A 22350-nucleotide genomic window follows, 5' to 3' on the forward strand; every position below is an offset into this window, starting at 1 on the left:
CAGCAGGAGCAGCGATTTTGGGCTGGCACAGCTCGCTGGGATGGTTTGGGGAGCAGCCCCAACACTGCCCTGCCCAGATGGGAGCCGAGCTGCTCCCTGAAGGAAGAGCTCACCACCACTCCACACACAACATCTGTCAATAAATCCCAGAGCAACACCCCAGACCTGGCTGGAGGTACCACAGATGTTCATCAGTGACTTTATAGTCGTGGAGATCCCACCAAAACCACCCAGAGGCATCCAGGAGCCTCTTCCAGCCCCAGGCCCAGCCCTGTGCATCCCTCACCCCAAAATACACCCAGAACCTGCTCCATTCAAGGCTTCTCCTCCCACCCAGTTCATCCCACAGACACTCAGAGTTCATTTGAAGTAAAAGACCATCAGGAGTGGGGAACTCGACAGCAAAGCTCAGAGCTTGCAAGACAAGGCTGGGTTGGATGGGCTTGGAGCAGCCTGCCCTGGTGGAAGGTGTCCTTGAAGATGAGCTTCAAGGACCTTCCCAACACAACCCATTTAATGATTTTAAGATCCAGGCTCCCCTTGGTTTAACTCTTCCCCCAAACCACAGCTGAATGTGCAGGGTGGGCACAACCAGGAAACAAAACTCAGAATATTCATGACCAAGGCAGTCAGGAAAGGTTTGTTGAATACATTCACATAATTAATACATATGAGAACATTGCAATTCCCCTCTTTGCTGGTCCACAAACAGAAAGAAGCTAAATTCATTAGATTAATATTTGTTGAGACTTATTAGTTTAGCTCTAATTTCATGATCAGATGGCATTTTTGGGGAGTTGAAGAGCAAGCTCTAAAGATTCATTGGCTCTAAATCATGGCATTAAAAAGCGAGGAATTTAAGAAATTTCTAGGAAAATAAGTTTCCTGTTGCTGGTTTGCTTCTAACACCCTTGTCCCACCAGCTGGGGAGTTCTGCTCCTCACTCAGCCCCAGCCCAGGGTCCAGGCTGGTTGATATTAAAGCAAATAAACAGCTCAAATCTTCTCAAAATGGGGTGGCCTCCTGGCTCTGATGGTGCCACCACCCATGAGACCTCAGAGGAAAGTCCAGATGCCTTTAAGGCGTCTCCTCACTGCACTGGGTGATGACACCTGGGCTGGCTGGGGCAGCACCGGGGTGACCCCAGCCCCTCTGCTGCAGCCCAGCACAGCCCCTGCCCCGAGGTGAGGCTGCCCTGCACTGGTTCCTGCAGCCCTCACCCCATAAAGCCATGGCAGGAACATAAACCAGGGCAGCCGACCCCGCTCCAGCTCTGCTGCTCTGTGCGTGACATCCTGCAAGCCCCCGGAGCCAGGGGAATAAATTTCATCCCAAGGAAGGCTTTGTGCAGCAAAAAAAGGCTTTCATTGTGTGCACCAGGGAGTGAAAGAGCGAGAAATGCTCAAGGGGTCGTTGTCCAGCAATATTCCTGCCCCCAAGCAGCTCTGGATGCTGCAGAATTTCCCAGGCCGTGCTCTGGAGGTGGTGGCAAAGCCTGGAAGTGTCCCCGAGGCAGCCTGGGGAAGGGCACTCCCCTTGGAGGTGCCACCATGCCGCATTCCTGCACTTGAAGGAAACTTTCAGGGAGGCAGAATTAATTCTGAAGTGTCATTATCTCAATTAAAGCACGTAAAAAAAAAAGCAGCCAAGGCTCTCAGCTGGCAGAAACCAGGGCAGAGTTTTGGTGGCTGAGGACAAAAAAACCCCAAAGCTCAGGTGACCCTGCCGAGATGCCAGGTAGGTTCCAGGTGCATTGCCGGGCTCAGAGGCACTCGGGGCTCTGTCCTGCTGCCGTGCTGTGTTTGCTGTGGCCAGGAGATCCCTTTTATCCCGGCTGGAGGGGTCAGAGCCCGGCGGGCTCGGGCTCCATCCCGGGGCACCCCCGTGGCCGCTCCCCGCGCCGGCAGCTGCCGGTGGGTGACCCCCGCGGGTCCCCGCGCTGACAAAAGGCCTATCTCCTCTCCGCCTAAATGATTTAAATTCTAATCAAACATCATTTATAGCACATCTCGGAGCCGTCTCCCGGGAGCTGGTCCCACGTGAGCCGTTGCCAGGACAACCGAGGGGGTCTCATTTCAGAAATGTCAGATTGCATTATTGTCTTCACACTTGTCTGATAACCCGGTGCCTCTCCCTCTCCTGCCAGCCCCCCGCTCCCCGCAGCCAGCCCCCCGCTCCCCGCAGGAATCACCGGCTCCGTTTCACTCCCTGCCCCACCAGCATCACTCTCCCCGGGCAGGGTCCCGGGGGGCTCTGCTGCCAGCTCGGGGTCCCCTTGGTGGGGCTGGAAGGGACAAGGAGGGCTGGCTCTGTGTGCGCCCTGCCGGGATGCAGGTGATGCTCCTCCCTGCATTCCCTGCCTGCTGGGCTGCCAAAAAATTCAGGGGAAAAGGGTGGGCAGAGCTCAGAGGAGGATGTTGGTTTGTCTGGATGAGCTCCGCTCTCCTGCAGCTTTCACAGGCCCCGAGGTCTGGATCCTGGCTCCCCTCTGCCCCACGGCAGGGTGAGCACCAGGCCAGTGAGGGGCTGACCCCATGGACACTTCTGGAGCACGGCTGCTCCTCTGCTCCCTGGTTTTCCCTTCCCCCCTTTAGGGAAAGGTGTCCCTGCCCATGGGGAGGGGTGGAACCACCAGGTCTTGAGGGTCCCTTCCAACCCAAACATAAACTCCAGCTTCTCCTCGTTCCCACATCTTCTCTTCCCACATCACCAACTCCCTGGGGCCAGCTGAGCTGCTCTGGCCCCCTCCATGGCTCCAAGGACACCCCCAGAGGTGCTTGTTCCCAAGTCCAGCCCAGAGCAGTGATACCAGAGATGAACCCTCAGTGAGGTCCTGCCCAGCCCCGAGATGCCCAAACCCGGCAGAACCCACGGATCTCACACGCTGCTGGCAAAAATATCCTGGGGAAAAACAGTCCTGGCAAGGGTTTGGCCAGGAACCGGTGACCCCAGGGAAAAACTGAGGTGTTCTGATGATTATTCTGCCACAGCTTAGGGGATCTGGGTGCATAAACTGTGCCTGGTGGTGTGCTTCAGGTGGTTCCCTACAGGAGCTGTCCCTGCTCATCTCCCACACCATCCCAACAGCCCCATTTCCCCTGTTTTTAACCTGTGTCCTGCTGGAAGGTGACAAGGCAGTGGTGGTGTCACCCCCGCAGTCCCCAGGCACCATCACAAGCCCACATGTGCTGTCCCACATCCATCCATGTCCATCCCTCTGTCCATCCATCTGCCTGATAAACCCCTAATGAACCTCCCAACTCTGCCTCTTCCCAAAGAATAAACCAGCCCTGGCCCAGGCGGTTAATATTTAACTGAATAAGGGCCATAAATATGGAAAATGGGACTTTTAATTAAATAAGCAGCTTTTAAAAGGGCCCTTGGGCCGAAGAGGCTTTTGTTTAAATATGATTGATTTGACACGTCCTTTCCCTCCCGCTTTCTCCCTCTCCTGCTTGGTGCAGGGATGGGAAGCAGGCTGCAGCACGCTCCTGCTGCAGGACCCTGTGCCTGCCTGCGCCCCAAAAACCTGCCCAAGCCTGGGGCAGCAGCTCTGGGAGTGTGGGAGCGCTCGGGGGGCACCAAGCAAGGACAGCTCACTGAGGCTGATGTGGCTTTAAGGGGAGCAGGAGCTTTTCCCTGGCTGCTGAGCCACCCCAGCTGCTGAAAGCAGGGATTCTGGGGGTACCTTGCACCCCCGGGGCAGCACTGGCCCCCACCACATAACCCTGTGATCTTCCCCTCTGGTGGGTCCTTCACAGAGGTGGCAGAAGGGAAACTGAGGCAGGCAGCAATGGGCAGCACAGCCAGGGGACAGGACTTTTCCTGGTGCTTTGGAGCTGGATTCACCCCCCAAAATTTCCTCACACACAGACTTTGGGAGCAAACACAGAGTAAAAACAGGTCTTAATGACTCTGCTGTTGCTGGCATTTGGGCACTGCCTGCTGGAGCAAGCGGCACTAATTACTTCTCCCTCAGCCAGGCACGACAGGAGCAGGGGGTTCAGGGAGTGCCAGGGGCACCAGGACCTTTCCAGCCTTGGGGAGAGCCTGGGGGGGTGTTGGGGTGCAGGGGGCCCTGTCCAGGCCAGCAGTGTCAGCCCTGAGCAGCAGGACCTGGGCTGAGGGACCCAGCGTGCTCCCAGAGCCTGGCTCTGCAAGGGACAGCAGTGGGGTGAACTCATGGGAGCCTGAGGGGCAGCAATCCTTGGGAAAATTTGGGAAAAACACCAGAGCTGCAGCCACATGGGCAGGGGAGGAGGCAGTGCCCATCCCTGGCTCCCGTGGGGCACAGAGAAGCTGGGAACGGGCACAAAGGATGTCCCCAGAACGGAATGGCCCGGCCTGAGGGACAGGTACCGACCAAGAGAAGAAACAGCCCAGGGAGGGTCACTCTCAGCTGCTTCCTCCTGTGTTTTCCACCCGTGGTTCTCCGAGTCCATCCCCCATGGATGGCACAGGCCCCGGGCTGCCAGGGCAGGTTTCAGCTGAGAACACACATTAATTATCTCCCCAAACCACTCCGGGCAAGCAAAACGTTCCCTGGGCCCAGACCTGTTGCTTCCATGGGGTTTCATGAGTGAAGATGTAAAAAATGGGGGAAAAACATGGAAACATGTGGAAAGGAGCAGGTAAGGATTCACATCACTTCTGAGTATCCCTGGGTGTGGAAATGCCCAGCAGAGGTGCCCAGAGGCAGACTGTGCTGCTGAGGGTGCTGGTCCCACAGAAATGCCGGTGGGATCCCCTCAGAGTGGCTGGATCCCTGGGTCTGAGCACCCTGGGTGGTGACACAGCTGAGGATGTGTCCAAACTCCCAGTGCTGGGGTCCCCAGAGGTCTGGGAGCAGGCAGGTGTCCCTCAGTGGTGGCACAGGGAGAGCTGCTGGCACTGCTGGGTGCTTTCAGGCACCCTGGGGTGACTGCAGGTCCTAATCCTTCAAACCCATCATAAACTTTTTGTGTTTCCCCTTTAAAGCAGCCAAGGCACTGCCTGGGTGAGTTGGTGATGAGCTGCCCCCCTCCCAGGGCTCCCCTCCTCCAAACCCTCCTCTGGCACCCCCAAATTTGAGTGCCCATTCCAAGGCAATGCAGCATCCTCGTTTCTCTCCCTCTGAAATCTGGGCATGTCTCAGCCCTGGTGTGCAGCTTCTGAGCAGCAAAACATCCCTGAATCCTGGTGTTTCCTTCATCCCACCTTCTCCCAGCCCTTCCCTCCCGGTGCCAGAGCTGCTGAGAGGACAAGAGATGGTTTTTGGAAGGGGCAGCTCAGGAGGTTGGAGCCAGGGGACAAAACTGGGCAGGGGTTTCTCAGCCCTGCTCATCTCCTGCTGGTGCCACCTGAGGGTTTTAAGGTTTACAAAGCCTGAACGGATGATTTGAAAAGCAAACTGTACACCTATCCCAGCTGGAGATGGGAGAAACCCTTGGCCCACAGGTTGGGGTGTCCTGATGTCCCTGAGCTGAGTGGATCAGATGTGGTCCCCAGTGTGACATTGGGATCCTGGCCCTCAGCATCACTCCGAGTCCCCTGCCCTCCAGGGATGCTGTGGCTGCAGCATTTTCGGATGCTGAGGGCTCCTAAAATCTCCCCCCAGCCCATCTGATGTGCTCAGCCCTGATGGAATCAGTGGCATTTTCATGGATTCAGGCTCAAATTAACCTCAGTGACAAAACCAATCTGGCCAGAGGCACCACCCAGGGGTTCTGATGCCACCAGCAGATCCCAACTCGGGGCTGCTCCTGGGGGCTCGAGGCAAAAGGCAGAGCTCCTCCTGGCACTGCAGAGATAGAGATTTTATTTTTTTTTTTTTAAGGGAAAAAAAAAGGGGGAGGGGGTAAAAAAAGGCCCCGTGTTTGCAGCCAACACGTGTAATCTGTTGCAGCCCTTGTCAGACAAAACAGTTTTGCCGTAAGACAGCGATTCCCAGAGGGGAAAGGGGCGAAGTGAAAATACTTTATCAGCTGCCTACATATGTAAAGCAGTACCCTGGTTGAAAAGCAAAGCCTCTTTCCCTTTGAAAGCCGGGAAGGGAGAGACGGGAGGCGACTGCCTGGGAGCAGGGACAGAAATGACACAGGCACAAAGCCCAGCACAGCAAAGCCCAGGCCTCCCTCCTAAACTGCTCTTATCTCCCTATCGGCCCCAAAAATGCTCCTATCTCCCTGTTGGCCCCAAAAAACTACCTGGCTGTGGAGAAGAAACAAAGCCGACCAAAACTGAGACGTGGCTCAGTTTGGGAAATTAAAAATATGGTTTTTAATGTACAGAATGTGGTTTTAAATGTACAGGAATTAATTCAGATATTAAGAGCAGGTTCTGTCAGAGTCCCCAGGTCAGCAGGGAAGTGTCCATCGCTCCAGGTTCCTCTTCTTTCAGGTTGGGCTGGGATGAAGGGAATCACTCCCTGCCTGGATTTTAGAAGTGATGCTCAGGAGCTGCCAGCAGATAAGGGTTTTCCTTCCTCTCCGAGTTTAAAGCCTGCTTCAAAGGCTGGGAATTCCAGGACCTGGACACAAATCAGCCCTTGGGTTTACAGCATGACTGGACTCTACTGGCAACAAGTGGGCTGGCTCCTCATGGAGGCTTCTCCTGCTCCATCCATCAGCCACAGACCTGAGAAGGTGGGAAAAAATGAATTTAAAAATTTTAAAAAATTAATTTAAAAATTTAAAAAAAAAATTAATTCCATGTAGCAGCCCCCCTCAGCAAGGACATGAGCAGGGCTGGGGGGACACTGAGCTGGGATGGAGAGCCCAGGAGAAACTGAGATCCCGGGACACTTCCATGGATAGGGATGCAGAGAGGCAGGGGGGAGATAAGGAATGGGATGGGGGGGGAAAAAGGGAGCAGAAAAAGGAGGGAATCAGGAGAAGGGAAGGCAGGGAAGCGGGGTGGGGGAGAGGGAAGGAGCCTGCACGTGCCCATCTGGGCCCTGCATCACATTGAAATTGTCCCGCATTAAAAATTCACCAGCCAGTGAATTTTCAAGGGATTTGTAGTAATTAGATGACAAAATGCTGGCAAATCTCAGGCTTGCCAAAGATGTTACTCAGGGGTCAAAGACTCGACACTTTTGGCTGGGTAATTTGTAAGTGTCAATCACACTCAGCCATCAGAGGGAAGGGAGAGATCCAAGGGCTGAATCCTAACGAAGTCCAAGGCTCCTGCCTGCTGAGGCCCCCTCCTGCTGCCACCCCGGCCTGAGACCCCCAGCTGAAACCACACCAGGCTGATTTGGTTTCTGGTTTTTTAAATCACAAGAAGAAACTTCCCCGGTGTCGTTTTTCAGCAGGGAGAGCTCCTGTGTCTGTCCTGTTTATCTTGCTGGGGGCAGAATGGGCTGTGACCCCCACCAGGCTGATGCCTCTGCAGCCCTGCACCAGTTCTTCTGCCAAGTGGCTGGAATTGCTGCTGGGACACTCCACCCTGCTGCTTCCTGGGGTGAGATGGGCTGAAAGTGGAATTAAAGCATCTCCTGCCTTGTTCCTGCTTCCCCACTGGGTGTCACAGAGCCTTTGGGGCCACAAAAGTAACCCCATGGGTTGTGCCTGCCTGTGCTGGCTCTGTTGGAAATTCCAGGGGCATTCAGATCCACAGGACTCCCCCAGCCCTGGGCTGGAGTGGGGCCCAGCTCAGGCTGAGCCCATGGCAGCAGCTCACCCCACACACCCACCCAGAGCCCGTGGGAGAAAAGAAATTTCAAAGTTTTCTACATCATCAGCTTAAAACCAAACCACAAAATGCAAAAATTAATTAATGCTTTGCCCAAAACACCAGGGGAGATCCCTGTCCCAGCCAGGTGTGAAGCTCAGTGTGGGCTCAGCCTTGCTAAGGCTAAGCCTGGGCTTTGCTGCTGGGTTTTGGGGGCAGAGGATGGCTCTGAGGGACGTGTCAATCTGGAGGGATTTTTGCCTTTTGTGGCAAAAAGCTTTCTGTTTTTTAAGCTGATGAAGTAGAAAAGCCCTGGATTTTTCAGCCCCACCAGCAGCAGGGGGATGGCTGTTATCAGGGGCTACACTTACCTCCAAAATGATTTGGGGTCACCAAATGTGGGAGAAGCAGGAGCCTGCTTTACTCCCCATCCCTCATGGCTCCTAAAGCTGTCACCCCTGCTAAACCCCACCCCCAGTTTTGGGCTCTGAGGGATGATTGAAGCTGTCAGGGAGGGATGGGGAGGCCCTGGCTATCAGCTCTGAGGTGCTGAGGCATCCAGCAGCACCCATCACACCCCAAGGAGAAGCACTGCACACCCCAAACCCCCTGCCACTGAAAGAAGCCAAGTCCCAGAGGAAAGGAAGCTAAAGGAGTTTGTTTGCTTTGTCCCTCCCTCTGCTGGATTGGGGAAATGTTCTTAATCCAGGAGGGGAGAGATGGGAAAGGGAGGGAAAGGGCAGGAGGGAAGTGGCCTCTGGACAGAGCTGCTGTGGTGTAGGTGAATGCAGAGGCATTCCTTGCCCTGGGAGAGCTGGAAAAGGAGGCCAGCAGCAGTGTGGTGCCCTCCAGCCACTGTGCTGCCCCAGACAGGGGAGCTGAGGGGACTGGGAATGTGGCTGGAGGTTCCTCCCCAATTTCAAAAGTCATCCAGCAGCTGCAAAACACCTTGCAGGGGCAGCCTTCCTCCAGCTCCTCATCAGCTGCACTTCCAGCTCCTACTCCACATATTTAAATAGCCCAAACCGTGGGCTGAGGTCTGCAGGGGGTCTGGGCTGAGGGGTTTTTCCATGGTTTTATCTTCACTTGATCTAACAGTGCTGTCAGATGCTGCTGGAAGGATATTTGTCGGGAAGCAGCAGGGAAGGACTCTGCCTGTCACTGCTCTGTCCAGTGCTGGGCACTTGGGAGCCATTCCCTGCTCCCAGGGGGTGTCCATGGGATGTTTCCTGCCTGTCAGAGCCTGCTGCTGGCAGATGAAGACCCCCAGCCCCACCCACTGCAGCTGAACACAGCACCTACCACTGCCCTGCTTGCTCTTGCAGGAGAAAATTAACCAGAAAACGCCAAATTTTAGTTGAGGGAACACAAAGAAAACCTTTTCCCTGCCAGATCACCTCTCCTGACACACACCAGAGCCCTCACTGCCCTGCCACTCTGTCCCAGCAGCTTTGCTAAACCCTGAGCTGGGGATGATGTCACATGTGGGGACATGGTGACGCTGGCTCTGTACCCCCTGGTCCACACTCATCCCCAGCAGCCCACCATGGTCCTGGGGATGGAACAGAGAGACAAACCTAATTACACTGCACTAATTATGGCCCCTGGAAGGCAGGGACTGTGCTCCTGCAGCTCCCAGGGGAGGTGAGGCACTCCCTTCTCCAGGGTGCTGCCACCTCCCCGCTCCCTGCTGGCATCACTTCCCGTGCTCTGCCTCCCTTCCCAGCTCCAGTTTGGGGTGAAAGCCTCCCTGATTAGCCAATTTGGATCCCTATTTACTGTGAATTACTGAGCCTGATTATTATTCATGGCTGGCGAAGGCTGAGCTCTCAAGCCCGGCCATGCGGTGGTTTCTCTTCCTCTCCAATGCATATATTTAGGGAAAGCAGGAGGCAGAGTGCCTCAGCCAGGGAAGCTGCACGCTGCCTCCTCCTCCTCCTCCTCCTGCTGTATTTCCTGCTGAGGAAGGTGCTGGAGGATGCTGGAATGTGGTGCCAAACAGTGGCCATGCTGTGACCCAGGGTAAAGTCCAGATGTGTTGGAATATTGGTCCCTTCCAACTCAGCTTCTCCCGGGATTCTGGGATTAAGGAGAAGCTCCCCAAATCTCCCAGCCAGCGTCCAAGGCAACTCTCTCAATCTACATTTGCAAATTCTTCCTGAAGCCCAACTGAAGCTGCCTCTGGAGATTCCAGAGCTCCTGGAGTCAGCAGCTGGGCTGGAAAGGAAAATCCTGCATCGCTGCAAAGGGGGAGTGAATGGCATTTGCTGTGCCTGCTTGGCCTTGAAGTGCTTCCCTGACCTCATTCCATGGGACACACCCGGCAGGAAGAGCAGGGAAGATGGGCCTGAAGGGATGAGAAGAGCTGGAATTGCTGAACTGTAGGAGCAGTGAGTGCAGTGATGAAAAGAAACCACCTGCCTGTCCCTGCCAGCTCTGCTGCCTTCTCCTGTGGCACAGAGAGGAAAACACAGATGGTCAGGAGTTTTCCAAAGGGAATGGGCCACTTTGGGCACTCACAGGGCACCGTGGCACAGCAGAGGGGCTGGCAGTGCCCAGCAGACCCAGGCTCCCTGGAGATCCTCCGTGCCTCACCTTGCTTTGCCCTAAGGAGATAAAAGCCCACACAGGCCTCTGGCAGCAATGAGGGAGAGCTGCTTCTACATTAAAAGCCCTTAACCCTCTCATTCAGTAAAAAAAGCTGCATTTGAATGGGAATGGGAGGGAAATTGGATATTCCTAATCCAATTGCAGAGCTGGCCCTGGGGAGGGGGATCTGCAGCGTGCCTGGGGAGCAGCTGCAGCCACCACAGCTCCTGCCCTGTCCAGCTCGCCAGGGTCTCACCCTGCATGGAGCTGTCAGAACCTGACAGACACCCACTGGCCAAGGCAGAGGGCTTCAAGCCCCCAGGGACCCTGCAGCACATCCCAGCAGCCAGAATTGAGTGTAAAGCACTGCTCTGAGCTCTCTGGTGGGGAGAGCAGAGGCTGAGCACAGCCCAGAGAGCCCATCTGGGGTGGCTGTACCCCAGCTCTCACCTGCAGAGCCAGAGCTGATGGATGATTCTGGCTTGGAGCTGCTCATCTTCTCTGCCACCAGCACAGCCTGGCTACAGCACTCACACCCCAAAAAGGCCACCCAGATGAGCATCACACCCCCGCTGTGCCCAGCTCTGCCCAGGGCAGCTGAGGGGTGACAGGCACACAGTGACACCGACACTGGGGTGTCAGCAGCCAGCAGAACGAGAGGGACAGGGCTACAGCTCATCCCAGCCCAGGTATAACCAGCAGTTTGCAATCATTTGGTACAGACAAAACCTTCCTGAACAGCAGAAAAGAAACTATTCCCCCTCCCAAAGCAAACAAGAGCACTGCAGCAGCACTGCTAGGTTAAGGACCAGGGGGAGGCTGCTCCCTGCTTCAGCTCCATGGACAGGTAACAGAGTTTGCATTATTTTATCATTAGGATTGCTTCAGATCAGGGGGGAAAAAAGAAAACAGCCAGTGGGGAGTGCTGAATTTCTGCAGACCTGTTTAAGTGATCATTTTAATTCAGGTGTATGCTCGTTTTTAGAAAACTCCTGCTGTAATTTTAGGGGTGCAACGTGTGGGATTCTCGATACGTAACAAAGAAGTGGAGCAGGAATTAACTCCAACTGTTCTCCAGAGCTGTGATCAGCACTTCCATAATTAATGTCCAGGCACATATATATCTGTGTACACATACACAGCCCCCCCTGCTCACATCAAACAGATTTCCTTGATACCAAATAGCCTGAAAAATTAACCAATGTCAAACTGCTCCACAAGATAAGTATCATTAAGGGAAAAAGAAAATCTTCATTATGTTTGAAGGTACAGGGGAAAAAAAAACCCTCATGAATGTTTTCTAGCCTGTTCCCAGCCTGGGAAATAACATGTTTTAGAACATATCAAAGGGTTAAATTAATTTTCATTAAAATTTAAATTTGAGAAGGCTCCCTCTCTTCTTTCCTCCCTCCTCCCCCTTTGAACGTTTGACTGGCAACCATTTCATATTTCAATCTCGGCAGAACAAATTGAATTAGATGTTGAAACCAAACTCTGCTCTGTTCTCTAAAGCCTACATGCTCTGCTTGTGCTAATCCTTTTCGTCGCCGCTGCAGACCTCAGAGACACTCAGCAAGAAACCTGCCCTGCCACAAAAGACAATGAAGGGAAAAAGGGAAAAAAAAAAAAAAAAAAGGAAAAAACAGGAAAAAAAAAAACCCCAGAGGAAAATCCAAGCCCAACCTGCAATGCTGCAGAGCTTTGCTGAAATCATGTGCTGGGTGATGTGTGTGCCTGGAGGGGACCCTGCCCAGCTCCTCTGTCCTCTGTGCTGGGCAGGGGCTGCTCCTGCACAGCCAGGCTGGTCAAACATCCCTGCTGAACTGGAATTCAGCTTGGCTAAGGCTGAGCTTTCCCTGCAGTGACCCCCTGGTGAAGGCAGTGGGGAACAGGGACAGGAATGCCACTCGTCAATGCCAAGCAAAAAAGGGGAATAAAGCTTGTCACCACTGCAGGTGACACTGCCACCCCCTCTGACAGTGCTGCTTCCACACCTGTGCCTCAGTTTCCCCCCGTGCTGCTGTACAGGATGAGGGTTTCACACCACAGCCCTGAGACATCCCAAAGGGCTATTCTTGAATTTTGCTCTGTCCCCTGAGCCAGCACTGCAAGGTCCTGGCAGGAGTGGCTGCTGTTGGCTTTGGGAAGCCTCCCCGTGGCAGCAGCAGGGCTCTGGAGCTGCAGCACAGTTTGGGGGACCAGCAAGGGGTGTCACACCTCTGGGCCCTGAGCAGGAGCTCAGCCTGGGGCTGCAGCTCAGTGCTGAGCCCTGTTGGGATTCTGCAGGAAAGCTGGGACAGGACACACCTGTGAGCACAGGGCTGGCTCTGAGCAGCACCATGGGCCCTCGGGCTGCCTGCTGGACAAGGTGTGCACAGCATCCCCAAATCAGAGGAGGATGGATGGCACCCCAAAGCCCTGGCACTCCTGCAGTGGCCCTGCATGGAGCAGGCAGGGCTGGTTTCACCCAGCTCAGATGCTGTGAACAGGGGCCCATCAGATACTCAGGGTTTCCACTGTGGCCACAAACACGGACAAAGGACACCACGAGCCCCCCTCACCTCTCCTGAACCCACACAGGGTGAGCTCAGGGGGTCTCAAAAGGATCAGAGGGGCTGGCAGGACTGCAGGGTTGGACTTGGGGGACCATTTAATCCTGGATCCTTCCTGCTTCCCATATTTTTCAGTCTTGAGATGCTACCTTAAAACACACCCAGGAGGAGTGATGGCAGCCAGGACTCACTTGGGAGTGGAGTTTTTGGTGCTGGCAGCCAGGACTCACTTGGGATTGGAGTTTTTGGTGCTGGCAGGGAAAAGGCCTTTGCCAAACTACCTGTGACATGGTAGCAGCTGCAGGTTGGTGTCCAAACAGGGATTCTGATTTTTTGGCAGCCCGTCTGTTCTCCCCCAGCCACAGAGAGGGACAATTCACACCCTGACAGCGATTCCTGCTGCATCAGAAATTCTGCTGCCTTCCCCTGGGGGGATGCCAACAGCCAGGGGAGCACTAATTTCAACACTGGGCTCAAACTGAGCCAAATCTGGGCTGTAACCCCTGAGACCACAGCCAGGAGCTCTGGAGTCACAGGGGAGAGAGGCAAAGGGTGGGATTCCTGCTTGGAGGCTGCTGAGCCTTTGGAATTCCACCTTCTCCTGCCCCTGGCAAAAATGATCCTGCAGCAAGCCAGGACACTGTGACTTTTAGGGCCAGCTGTGCCCACCCTGGCCCCACTGCCCCAGTACCCACCTCAGCAGAGCCCAGGCAGCTTTAGATGTCCTCATCCCTGTTATTGTCCTCCTCTTCCAGGTGCTCCATGATTTCATTCAAAATCTCTGATCGTTTTTTCTTCTTCGGGGAGTCTGTCCAGGCCCGGGTGGGAGTGAAGTGGGGGGAAGAGAAAAGTAAAAATTACAACCTGGACCCACCTTGGGAGGGGCTGAGGGGGCTGGAGGGAGCAGGATACCCTGCCAAGTGAAGGTCATCAATATCATCTACTTCTCCTCCCCAGGCAGGTCCTGGAAGGAGCTGGGACTGCAACACCTCTCACCCATGCTTTAGTTCACAGGCTGGGAGCAAACAGCACCCAAACAGCTGATGGTGATGCCAACCCTTCCTGCTGACCCCAATTCACCGTGGAATTCACAATCTCCATGTGGAAAAGTGGCTGCAAGCCTAACCAGGAGCTCATCAGGGCTCTTGGCAGGACACAGCCCCAACATCCCGGCTGAGACCAGCCCAGCACACATTCCTCACCTGGGTAAAACCATGTCCCTGCTCTGCCCCACAGCACTGCCCTGGCACTGCGCAGCTCCTGAGGGACACAGCACCATGTACACATCCCTCAGCTCCTGAGGGACACAGCACCCTGCACACATCCCATCCCTCAGCTCCTGAGGGACACAGCACCCTGCACACATCCCTCAGCTCCTGAGGGACACAGCACCCTGCACACATCCCATCCCTCAGCTCCTGAGGGACACAGCACCCTGCACACATCCCTCAGCTCCCGAGGGACACAGCACCATGTACACATCCCATCCCTCAGCTCCCGAGGGACACAGCACCCTGCACACATCCCATCCCTCAGCTCCTGAGGGACACAGCACCATGTACACATCCCATCCCTCAGCTCCCGAGGGACACAGCACCCTGCACACATCCCATCCCTCAGCTCCCGAGGGACACAGCACCCTGCACACATCCCATCCCTCAGCTCCCGAGGGACACAGCACCCTGCACACATCCCTCAGCTCCCGAGGGACACAGCACCCTGCACACATCCCTCAGCTCCTGAGGGACACAGCACCCTGCACACATCCCATCCCTCAGCTCCTGAGGGACACAGCACCATGTACACATCCCATCCCTCAGCTCCTGAGGGACACAGCACCCTGCACACATCCCATCCCTCAGCTCCTGAGGGACACAGCACCATGTACACATCCCATCCCTCAGCTCCCGAGGGACACAGCACCCTGCAGACATCCCTCAGCTCCCGAGGAACACAGCACCCTGCACACATCCCATCCCTCAGCTCCCGAGGAACACAGCACCCTGCACACATCCCATCCCTCAGCTCCCGAGGGACACAGCACCCTGCACACATCCCTCAGCTCCCGAGGGACACAGCACCCTGCACACATCCCTCAGCTCCCGAGGGACACAGCACCCTGCACACATCCCATCCCTCAGCTCCCGAGGGACACAGCACCCTGCACACATCCCATCCCTCAGCTCCCGAGGGACACAGCACCTGAGGGAACATCCCAAAGCCCGGCTGTGAGGTGACAAAGCCATTTGGTCCCTGATCTGAGGCTGACATCCTCCTTTATGCTGGGCAAGCAGTGCCCTCCCGGCAGGAGCCGTGGCACAGCCCCCTCTCCCCCCTGGCTCCCTAGCTCACTCGCAGCACATGGAGAACAGCTGTTTAAATCCTGCTTTCAGACATCAAAAGCCTCGCTGGGTTTCTCAAACAAACAAACATACCATAGGACTAAAGAAAAGGTGTAAAATAAATAAATGGAACAAGCTGTGCATTTTCTTTTAGTATTACAGCTGCTGCGGGAGATAAACAACAAGTAAATGTCACAAAACATCAATACAGAAGAAATTAACCTGACAAAAGCTCACATCCCCCCCTCCTTTGCCTTCCCCCAACTCCCAACAATTTTGCATTTCTGGAGTTCCCATCTAATGATTTTATTTTTCAATTAATTCCTTGACAGAGAGCCAGAACCTGCCTCCCTTCTCCCTGGGGGCTGTGGGGATGGGAGGGGATGAGGGTGCTGATGGACCCTGCTGTCCCCCCAGCACCCACCCCACCGAGCTCGAGGGAGCCATGGGGGCCACAAGGTGCCACCCCAAGACCCTCTAGCAGCTCTTCCCAGTTCAGTCACCTAAAGGCACAAGGGATAACCCACTGTGGAGGAAGGTGCCAGCTCAGCAGTTCTCCCCCTCCTTTATTCTGCTCCCAGCTCTCCTGCTTTGAAATGGCATCAAATGTGGTCTCATCTCCCAGATCCACTGTAGGAGCGTGTCCTGTACCTGCCACCCCTTCCCAACCAGACCCTGGCAGGCCCCTCGTGGAGATCCCACAATGCTGGGGCTGCGCAGCAGAGGAAAAGCTGGCTATGGGACACTGGGTGCACAGGGAGCATCCCTCAGCAGAGCAGCACCTGCCATGGCACGGGCAGGGGTCTGGCAGGGAAATCCCCCCAGTGCATCCCCCAGATCCGCCAGCTCCACCACGGGCAGCACCAGCAGCATCCCTTCTTGTCTAACAAGGGGAAAATAAAAACGCAGGAGGGTGGGGAAGCGAATTGGTTCGACTTCCTTCCGTTCTGCTGCTCCAAGCTGGTTAAGGTTTGCCCGCTAACGATCCCATTTGCTTCCTTTAAACAATGGGCAAAGCCGGCGGGGGTGGGCCGGGAGGGGGATTACCACGGGATTAGAACGTGGCAGGGTTGTGGATGCCACGCTAATCCTGCAGGGTTTTACTCTCCGGCTCCGGCATGTGTTTGCATTAGTTACAGATGCTCTCGAGAAAAAAAAAAATTAAAAAAAATAAAATAGGAAAGGACAAAGGAGAAAGAAGGGAGCCCAGCGGTTGGGAGGTGAGGGAAAAGGAAACCTGGGGGTCCGCAGCCAAAGGAGGAGCGATCTGCCCAAGGGGATGGAGGCAGGCAGACTCTCCCACCCCGCCAGGAGGATCAGGACCATGCCTTCCCTGGCAGCCCCCTGCTTCCACAACAACTGTAAATAAGCAGGGATGAGCCACAGCGGGGCTCGGCTGCTTTACAGCCACCCACAGCCCTCACAGCTGAACCCCCTCCTCACACACCCCCCTCATCACAACCCCCCCACAGGTTGCTGCTTCCCCTCCCGGCGTGGCGAAATTCCCCATCTGTCAATTTAATTCTTTGATCGATGGCAAGGAGCAGGAAAAGCGGCCCGGCACAGCTGGCTGCCCAAGTTAGGCCTGGCGGGAGAGCGGCGGCCGCCCGAGCCGGCTGAGGCGCCGTCATTTAGCGGGATTGGGAGCCAGAGCCTTCCCCGCACGGCCCCGGGCCCCCGGGAGAGAGCCGGGCACGCCAGACAGTAAAATTTTAGGATTCTAGATGAGGGGTCCAAAGGGGACAAGATGGAGGAAATTGGGTGTGTCTTGTCCATCTTCTCCTTCTTCATGCCCTCCATGTTTCACTGTAGTGTTGGCATTTTTCTATTGGTTCAGGCTGGGGACACACTGTTCAACGTAGGTGACAGATATTGGCACGTTATTGTAAATCCAGCACAGGTAGTTTGTGGTATTTAATGTTTGTACCATCCCACTGAGGGCAGAGCCCCACACGCTGCCCTGCAGGACAGAGCTGCGGCAGGGCAGCAGAACATGTTAGAGATAAACAGAATAAACAACCTTGAAACCAGCACAGACCAATTATGGCTTCTTCTTTAGCAACGGGGCTGAAAGACAGAGACTTTCTACAATCTCGGAATCATCAATACCACAGATTCTGACAGTTTCCAAAGCCTCAGTGATCCTTGTTTTCCAAAGGGAGGATCCCCCTGCCCAAGCCAGGCTGAGATGCTGCTGCTGGCAGCGTTTGTCACCTGTCCCTGTCCCTGCCCTGCTGTGGCATTTGTCACAGCCCCACTCCAGGTTACGGGCTGCACTAGAGGTTCCAGGGACAACTACTGACCAAGGTTTTCCTGGCTTCTCCTTCCCACGTTGAGTCACTAATTTTATCCACACAGCCTGTCCCTGGCCAGGCCCTTGGGACCTCCAAATTAAAAGTGGGGTGCAAACAAAACCCAAAGTGTCTTTTTTTTTTTTTTCCCCAATATAAGAGCCTCCTGTCCCAGGATGAAGAGCAGATACACTCAGAAATGTGCAAAAAGCCTTAAATCCCCCCAGACTGGGCTGGGAGCCAGCGTGGAGGGCAGGGCTGAGGTGCCAGGCCTCAGGGCTGGGCTGTGGCTTCACTCCTGACACAACTACTGAAACCACCCGTGGCTCCTCACTTTCTCCTGGAACATTACAAAGCCTCAGAACGAGCCATAAAGAATGACCTGAAAACTACACAAAATGGGAAGGAAGCCTATTCCATTTTATTGCATCTATTAGACCTATTGAAAAGTCGGCTCAGAAGTGGCTTGATTGCCATGACAAATGCCTGCATGGAGAAGAGATTTGGGAGACCAGACCTCTCCTTCACAAATAACAGCAGAGACCTGGAACTGGAAGCCCAATCTCTCAAAATGGTCTTTAGAAATAAGGTGTGTAATTGTAGCAGAGAGCAGTCAGTGGTAGGACACGTCTGTCACAGCCCAGGTCGGGACCATCAAATACTAAGACAAAGATGATGAGGCTGACATTAGAGCTGGGGACACCACAGACCTTGGTCTTGATTGTTTCCTGAGGCTTGAAGACCTGAAATTTTCTTTTCTTTCCCATTCCCAGCTCGGGATGGGGACCTGGCCACTGCAGCTGTGGGAAGACCCTCACAGTTCACCCACACTGCTGGGAGAGAACCCATGGGACCTTGACAAACAGCACAGGGATGTCTGAGCTGCTCCTGTGCCCTGTGGGGAGAGGAGGAGACTTGGGGAAATGGGGATCAGTAGGAAAAAGCCTGTTTTCTGGGCTGTACCACCAGTGAAAAGAGATGCATGGTCTCAGCCTGGCTGTTGGTGCTGTGTGTGCTCTGCATCCTCTCCATCCCTGCTCCATGTGGGAAAAGCAGCCTCTAGCCATGCCAGGGAGGAAAGCTGAAGGATCATCCCCCTTCCAGAGGGCTGCAGAGTGGTGCCAGCCTTTTTTCCCCTCTTTATCACTATCACCCTCTGCACACCCACAGAAGGGACAGGGTGCAGCTCCCTTCTCACCTCAGAGCCACTGGGCACCCCACAGGGGAATAAAATCCCACCTGTGACCCTCCAGTGTGGCACAGAGAGGCCGAGACCTGGCCCCAGGTGCCCACAGGTGTGTCCTAACCCGGCTTTCCTGGCACAGATCCCCTCCTGGCACACCCTGCTCTGCCACAGCATTAGCCACTGGCAGTTTGGCCAGGCCTGGAGTCACTGGATGTTCCTGAGACAGGCTGGAGCACAGCAGGGATTGTGCTGCCATCCTGTTTCCCATCCCTAAAGATGGGGAGGGAGTGGTAGCCTTGCTCCTGTTTCTCAGCTGAGACCCTGGAGCCACTTCAGCTCCAAGGCTGCATTCCTGCTGGGATGTGAAAATGCTCTTCCTGCTGCCCTCCCCAAGGCCCCAGCTCGGTGAGGAAGAGCCCAGACAAGGAGGCTGGAGCAAAGGCAGGCAAAAATCAGGAATAAACAGAGCTTGGGGGAGGTGGCAGAGCTCACAGCCACATCTGCTGAGAGTCTGCAAGGCTCCTAAAGCCAAGACTGCTTATTTCCCTACACAGAGCAGAGTGGAAAGGGGGCAAGGAGATCCTGAAGATCAAACTGTGTGCTTGAAACATCTCAGCTGCTTTCTCCACCCAGGTGGAGCTTCATGTGCATTACATGTCCCCACTCCAGTGCTGGGTTCTGTGGGGGCACATCCACCCTCAGCTCTGCCACCACCAAACTGCAGCTTCCCCAGCCTGGAATAAGCATCCCTGCACTATTTCAGGCACATGGGGATCACTGGATCAGTCAGGATCCCTGAATCACTGAGATGTGCTGCTCTCCCCTCACCAGGGATGTGCAGCCCCACAACTGCTGCCAGACCGCTGGGCCACAGGCATGTAGTGATGGAGAGGGGAAGCAGGGAAGGGATGCAGGAGGAGGAGCATTGATCTCCAGCTTAGCCCTGCAGCCCAGGGGAGCCCTTCCTACATAAATATTTGCCAAGCAATGCATTTGTGCCTGTCGATGGCTGTCAATAGGAGCCCGCAGTGCTGTCATCTGCAGAGCTGTCACTCCCAGCAGCCTGAGCCAAGCAGCCCCTTCTGCATCCCAGCCCATCAGCACACAGTTTCCCCTTTGAAATCCACGTGCTGCGTGCACAGAGCCCGTCCCCACCTCGGCAGCAGCCAGGGGAGGGAGCAAAGGCGCTGTGGCTGGCAGGTGGCACCGCGGTGCCCGGGCACGGCTGGCACACGCAGTTACCAGCTCACAGGCAGAGCTGTCAGACAAAGCCCTGGCCTGGGTGCCTGCTGCCTCCCCCTGCATGCTCAGGCTGCAGCAGGGAGCTGGCAGCCCCCAGGGGTGGCAGTGGCAGCAGGGTTACCGTGGAAGTGCTGGGCGGTTTTGCGGCGCAGGGCCTCCAGCGTCTCCTCCGTGTCTGCCCACTCCAGCACCAGCCTGCGCCCGTACAGGTGAGTGCTGTGGCACAGGGCCTGGAAGGCTTTCTGCAGGGAAAAAAATAAAAAAAGAAATTAAAGGAGAAAATAAGAACAGGCTCACAGGAGGGAAGGAAAAAATGTCACTCCCTCTGCCCTGGAGCGGAAAGGGCCACCAGAGAACATCATACTCGGAGGGCTTTGCTCTGATGGGGCAGGATCCATCTCCATCAGAGACTCTGACCCGCTCATTTATCTTCTCTGCACTTGCAGCAAGCACATTCCCATCACCACCGCTGCTGGCTGCTGCTCCTGGGGGGCAGGCTGGAGCCCAGCACAGGGTGGGACCACGCTGAGCTGGGAATGCTGCAGCCTCTGGAGCTCTGGGTCAGCGCTGGGTGGGACCCTGGGACTCCCCAGCACCCTGTTCTCTGCTGGAACACAGCAAAGCACAGCTCAGCTCTGAGAGAGAAGTTCCTTTCTGCTCTGAAAGCAAGATGGAAAACTGCCTTTCTCCTGTCAACCACTTGGTGAGTTGGCCATGGTGGCAGCAAATGTGGCAGAGCAGAAGCCAGCACAGAAGTCCTCTGCTCCTTCTGCCTGGTGGTTTGCTCTAATGCAGAAATCCAGAGGTTTCCTGGTGGCAGGTCCTGTTTAGTAACAGCCATACAGCTGGAATCTCTTGCTGATGTTGAATACAAACGTGCCAACCAGCCCAGAGCTCACATGGCTTTCTCTGCCCCTAGCCAACCAGCAGAGACACCCAGAAAACATTGACTCAGTTCAGGGAAGTTTGATTTTGTCTTTATTTCCCACAGAATTTAACGGAAATTCAGGACTGAGCAGGATTGGGCCCATAATGCCAATACACAAACACACTGGCCAAATATTTTGATCTCCAGGGGCCCACAAAGTGCTCCACAGTAAAGGCTGGGCACACGGGGAGAGAAATGCCCCAAATGCTTTTTCAAAAACCCCAGCTAAGGCTGAGATTAGCTCAGGTTTTGAGCTCTGTAAACTCTGTCCCTGGCACAAAAATGTCAACTGTAGGATCAGACACACATCCTGCTGCCAACAGGGACCTGTGCTCCCATCTGGAGGCCCCAAACCAGCTCCCAAACTGTCCTGTAGAAGCTCACATCTCTCTGAGCCACCTGCTAAAAGCAGCTTTGGACCACTGCAGCTGTCCCCAAATGCCACACCTGTGGGCAGAGGGGCTTGTCCTGCTTTGCTGCCCACACCTGCTCCTCAGGACCCTCCTCGAGATGCTGGGTTATGAAACCCATAAAAAACCCCCAATTTTCAGTAACCAGCACCTGAGTTTTCATCTCTTTCCAAAGTCCTTTCACTCATACAACCCTCATGTGCTATGAAACAGCGACAAGGAGCACCAGCTCCACCATGGCATGGGTGAAATTCCCATTATCCCGGCAGGGCAGAGTGCCCCTTTTCCAGGGACACATTCCTCCTGGAAGAGCTGCAAGCTCCAGCTGTTTTTATTTGCTGCTGCTGTGTTTTCAAGGCCTATCTCCCAATTAGCAGAGCAATGTGTTGGCTTAAACAAACACTCGGGGAGAGGCGGCGGGAGGGAGTTGTGAGGGATGTTTACGTTGGCACGAGGAGCCTTTTCCAAAGCCTGGCACACAACCCACAGCTCTAAACACTGCATTTCCTTTGTTAATTCCTATTTTTGGATTCCTCCTTCCCACAGCACAAGGAAGAGGAAAGCTGGGTGACAGCACACAGCCCATCTGTGCTCCACAAGTCATGGAGGAGGGCAGGCCATGATGAACGTGGCACTTGGTGGGCTCTGATCCTCTGAGCTACTTCTCTGTCCTCACCTCCTCCTCCTCCTCACAGGATTGTCATCCTCTAGTTTTGCTGGCAGCCCTGGGAAAGGTCATGGAGCAACAGAGAAGGCAGATGCTGCCATCAAGTTGTGTTCAGTGCAGGAAACCCGCTGGGTGAGACACATCTGCCACCAGCCTGGTGACATTGGCCCTTTCTGGCCAAACACATCCCCAGAATGAGCTGGTTTGCACCCAGGATGAAGGAAAACTCCAGCCTGTACTGGGCTCTCTGCTCCCTGTCTTCCAGATGGGCTCCAGGAGCTGGGAATGCAGAAGAGAAGCTGCACATTTCAGGTGACAAACACATAGATGTCACTTCTTTTGAAACAAGCTAAGACAAAACTAGCTGTTCATTGCTTTGACAGGAATTAAGACTTTTTCAGGAGGGGAAAAAAAGAGAAAGCACCGATGATTTAAAAGACAAAGGGATGAAGGGGAGAAATGCCATCCCCATACATCCACACTGCTGGAA

At 54.8% G+C, this 22350-nt stretch overlaps 1 protein-coding gene across 1 annotated transcript in view; it reads right to left on the reverse strand.

Annotated features, from left to right (window-relative positions):
- Positions 1-6230: 6230 nt before the first annotated feature.
- The window catches only part of RBM19 (RNA binding motif protein 19), a 52618-nt gene continuing 36498 nt past the window's right edge, over positions 6231-22350 (reverse strand). Inside the window, exons 23-25 of the mRNA XM_012578080.5 lie at positions 19977-20097; positions 13490-13602; positions 6231-6615 (exon numbers count right to left, since the gene is read on the reverse strand). Coding sequence (XP_012433534.5) covers positions 13511-13602; positions 19977-20097 — 213 coding nt within the window. The 3' untranslated portion in view covers positions 6231-6615; positions 13490-13510. The remainder of the gene's footprint in view (positions 6616-13489; positions 13603-19976; positions 20098-22350) is intronic.

The sequence above is a fragment of the Taeniopygia guttata genome, chromosome 15, assembly GCF_048771995.1.
Source record: "Taeniopygia guttata chromosome 15, bTaeGut7.mat, whole genome shotgun sequence".
Classification (NCBI taxonomy): Eukaryota; Metazoa; Chordata; class Aves; order Passeriformes; family Estrildidae; genus Taeniopygia; species Taeniopygia guttata.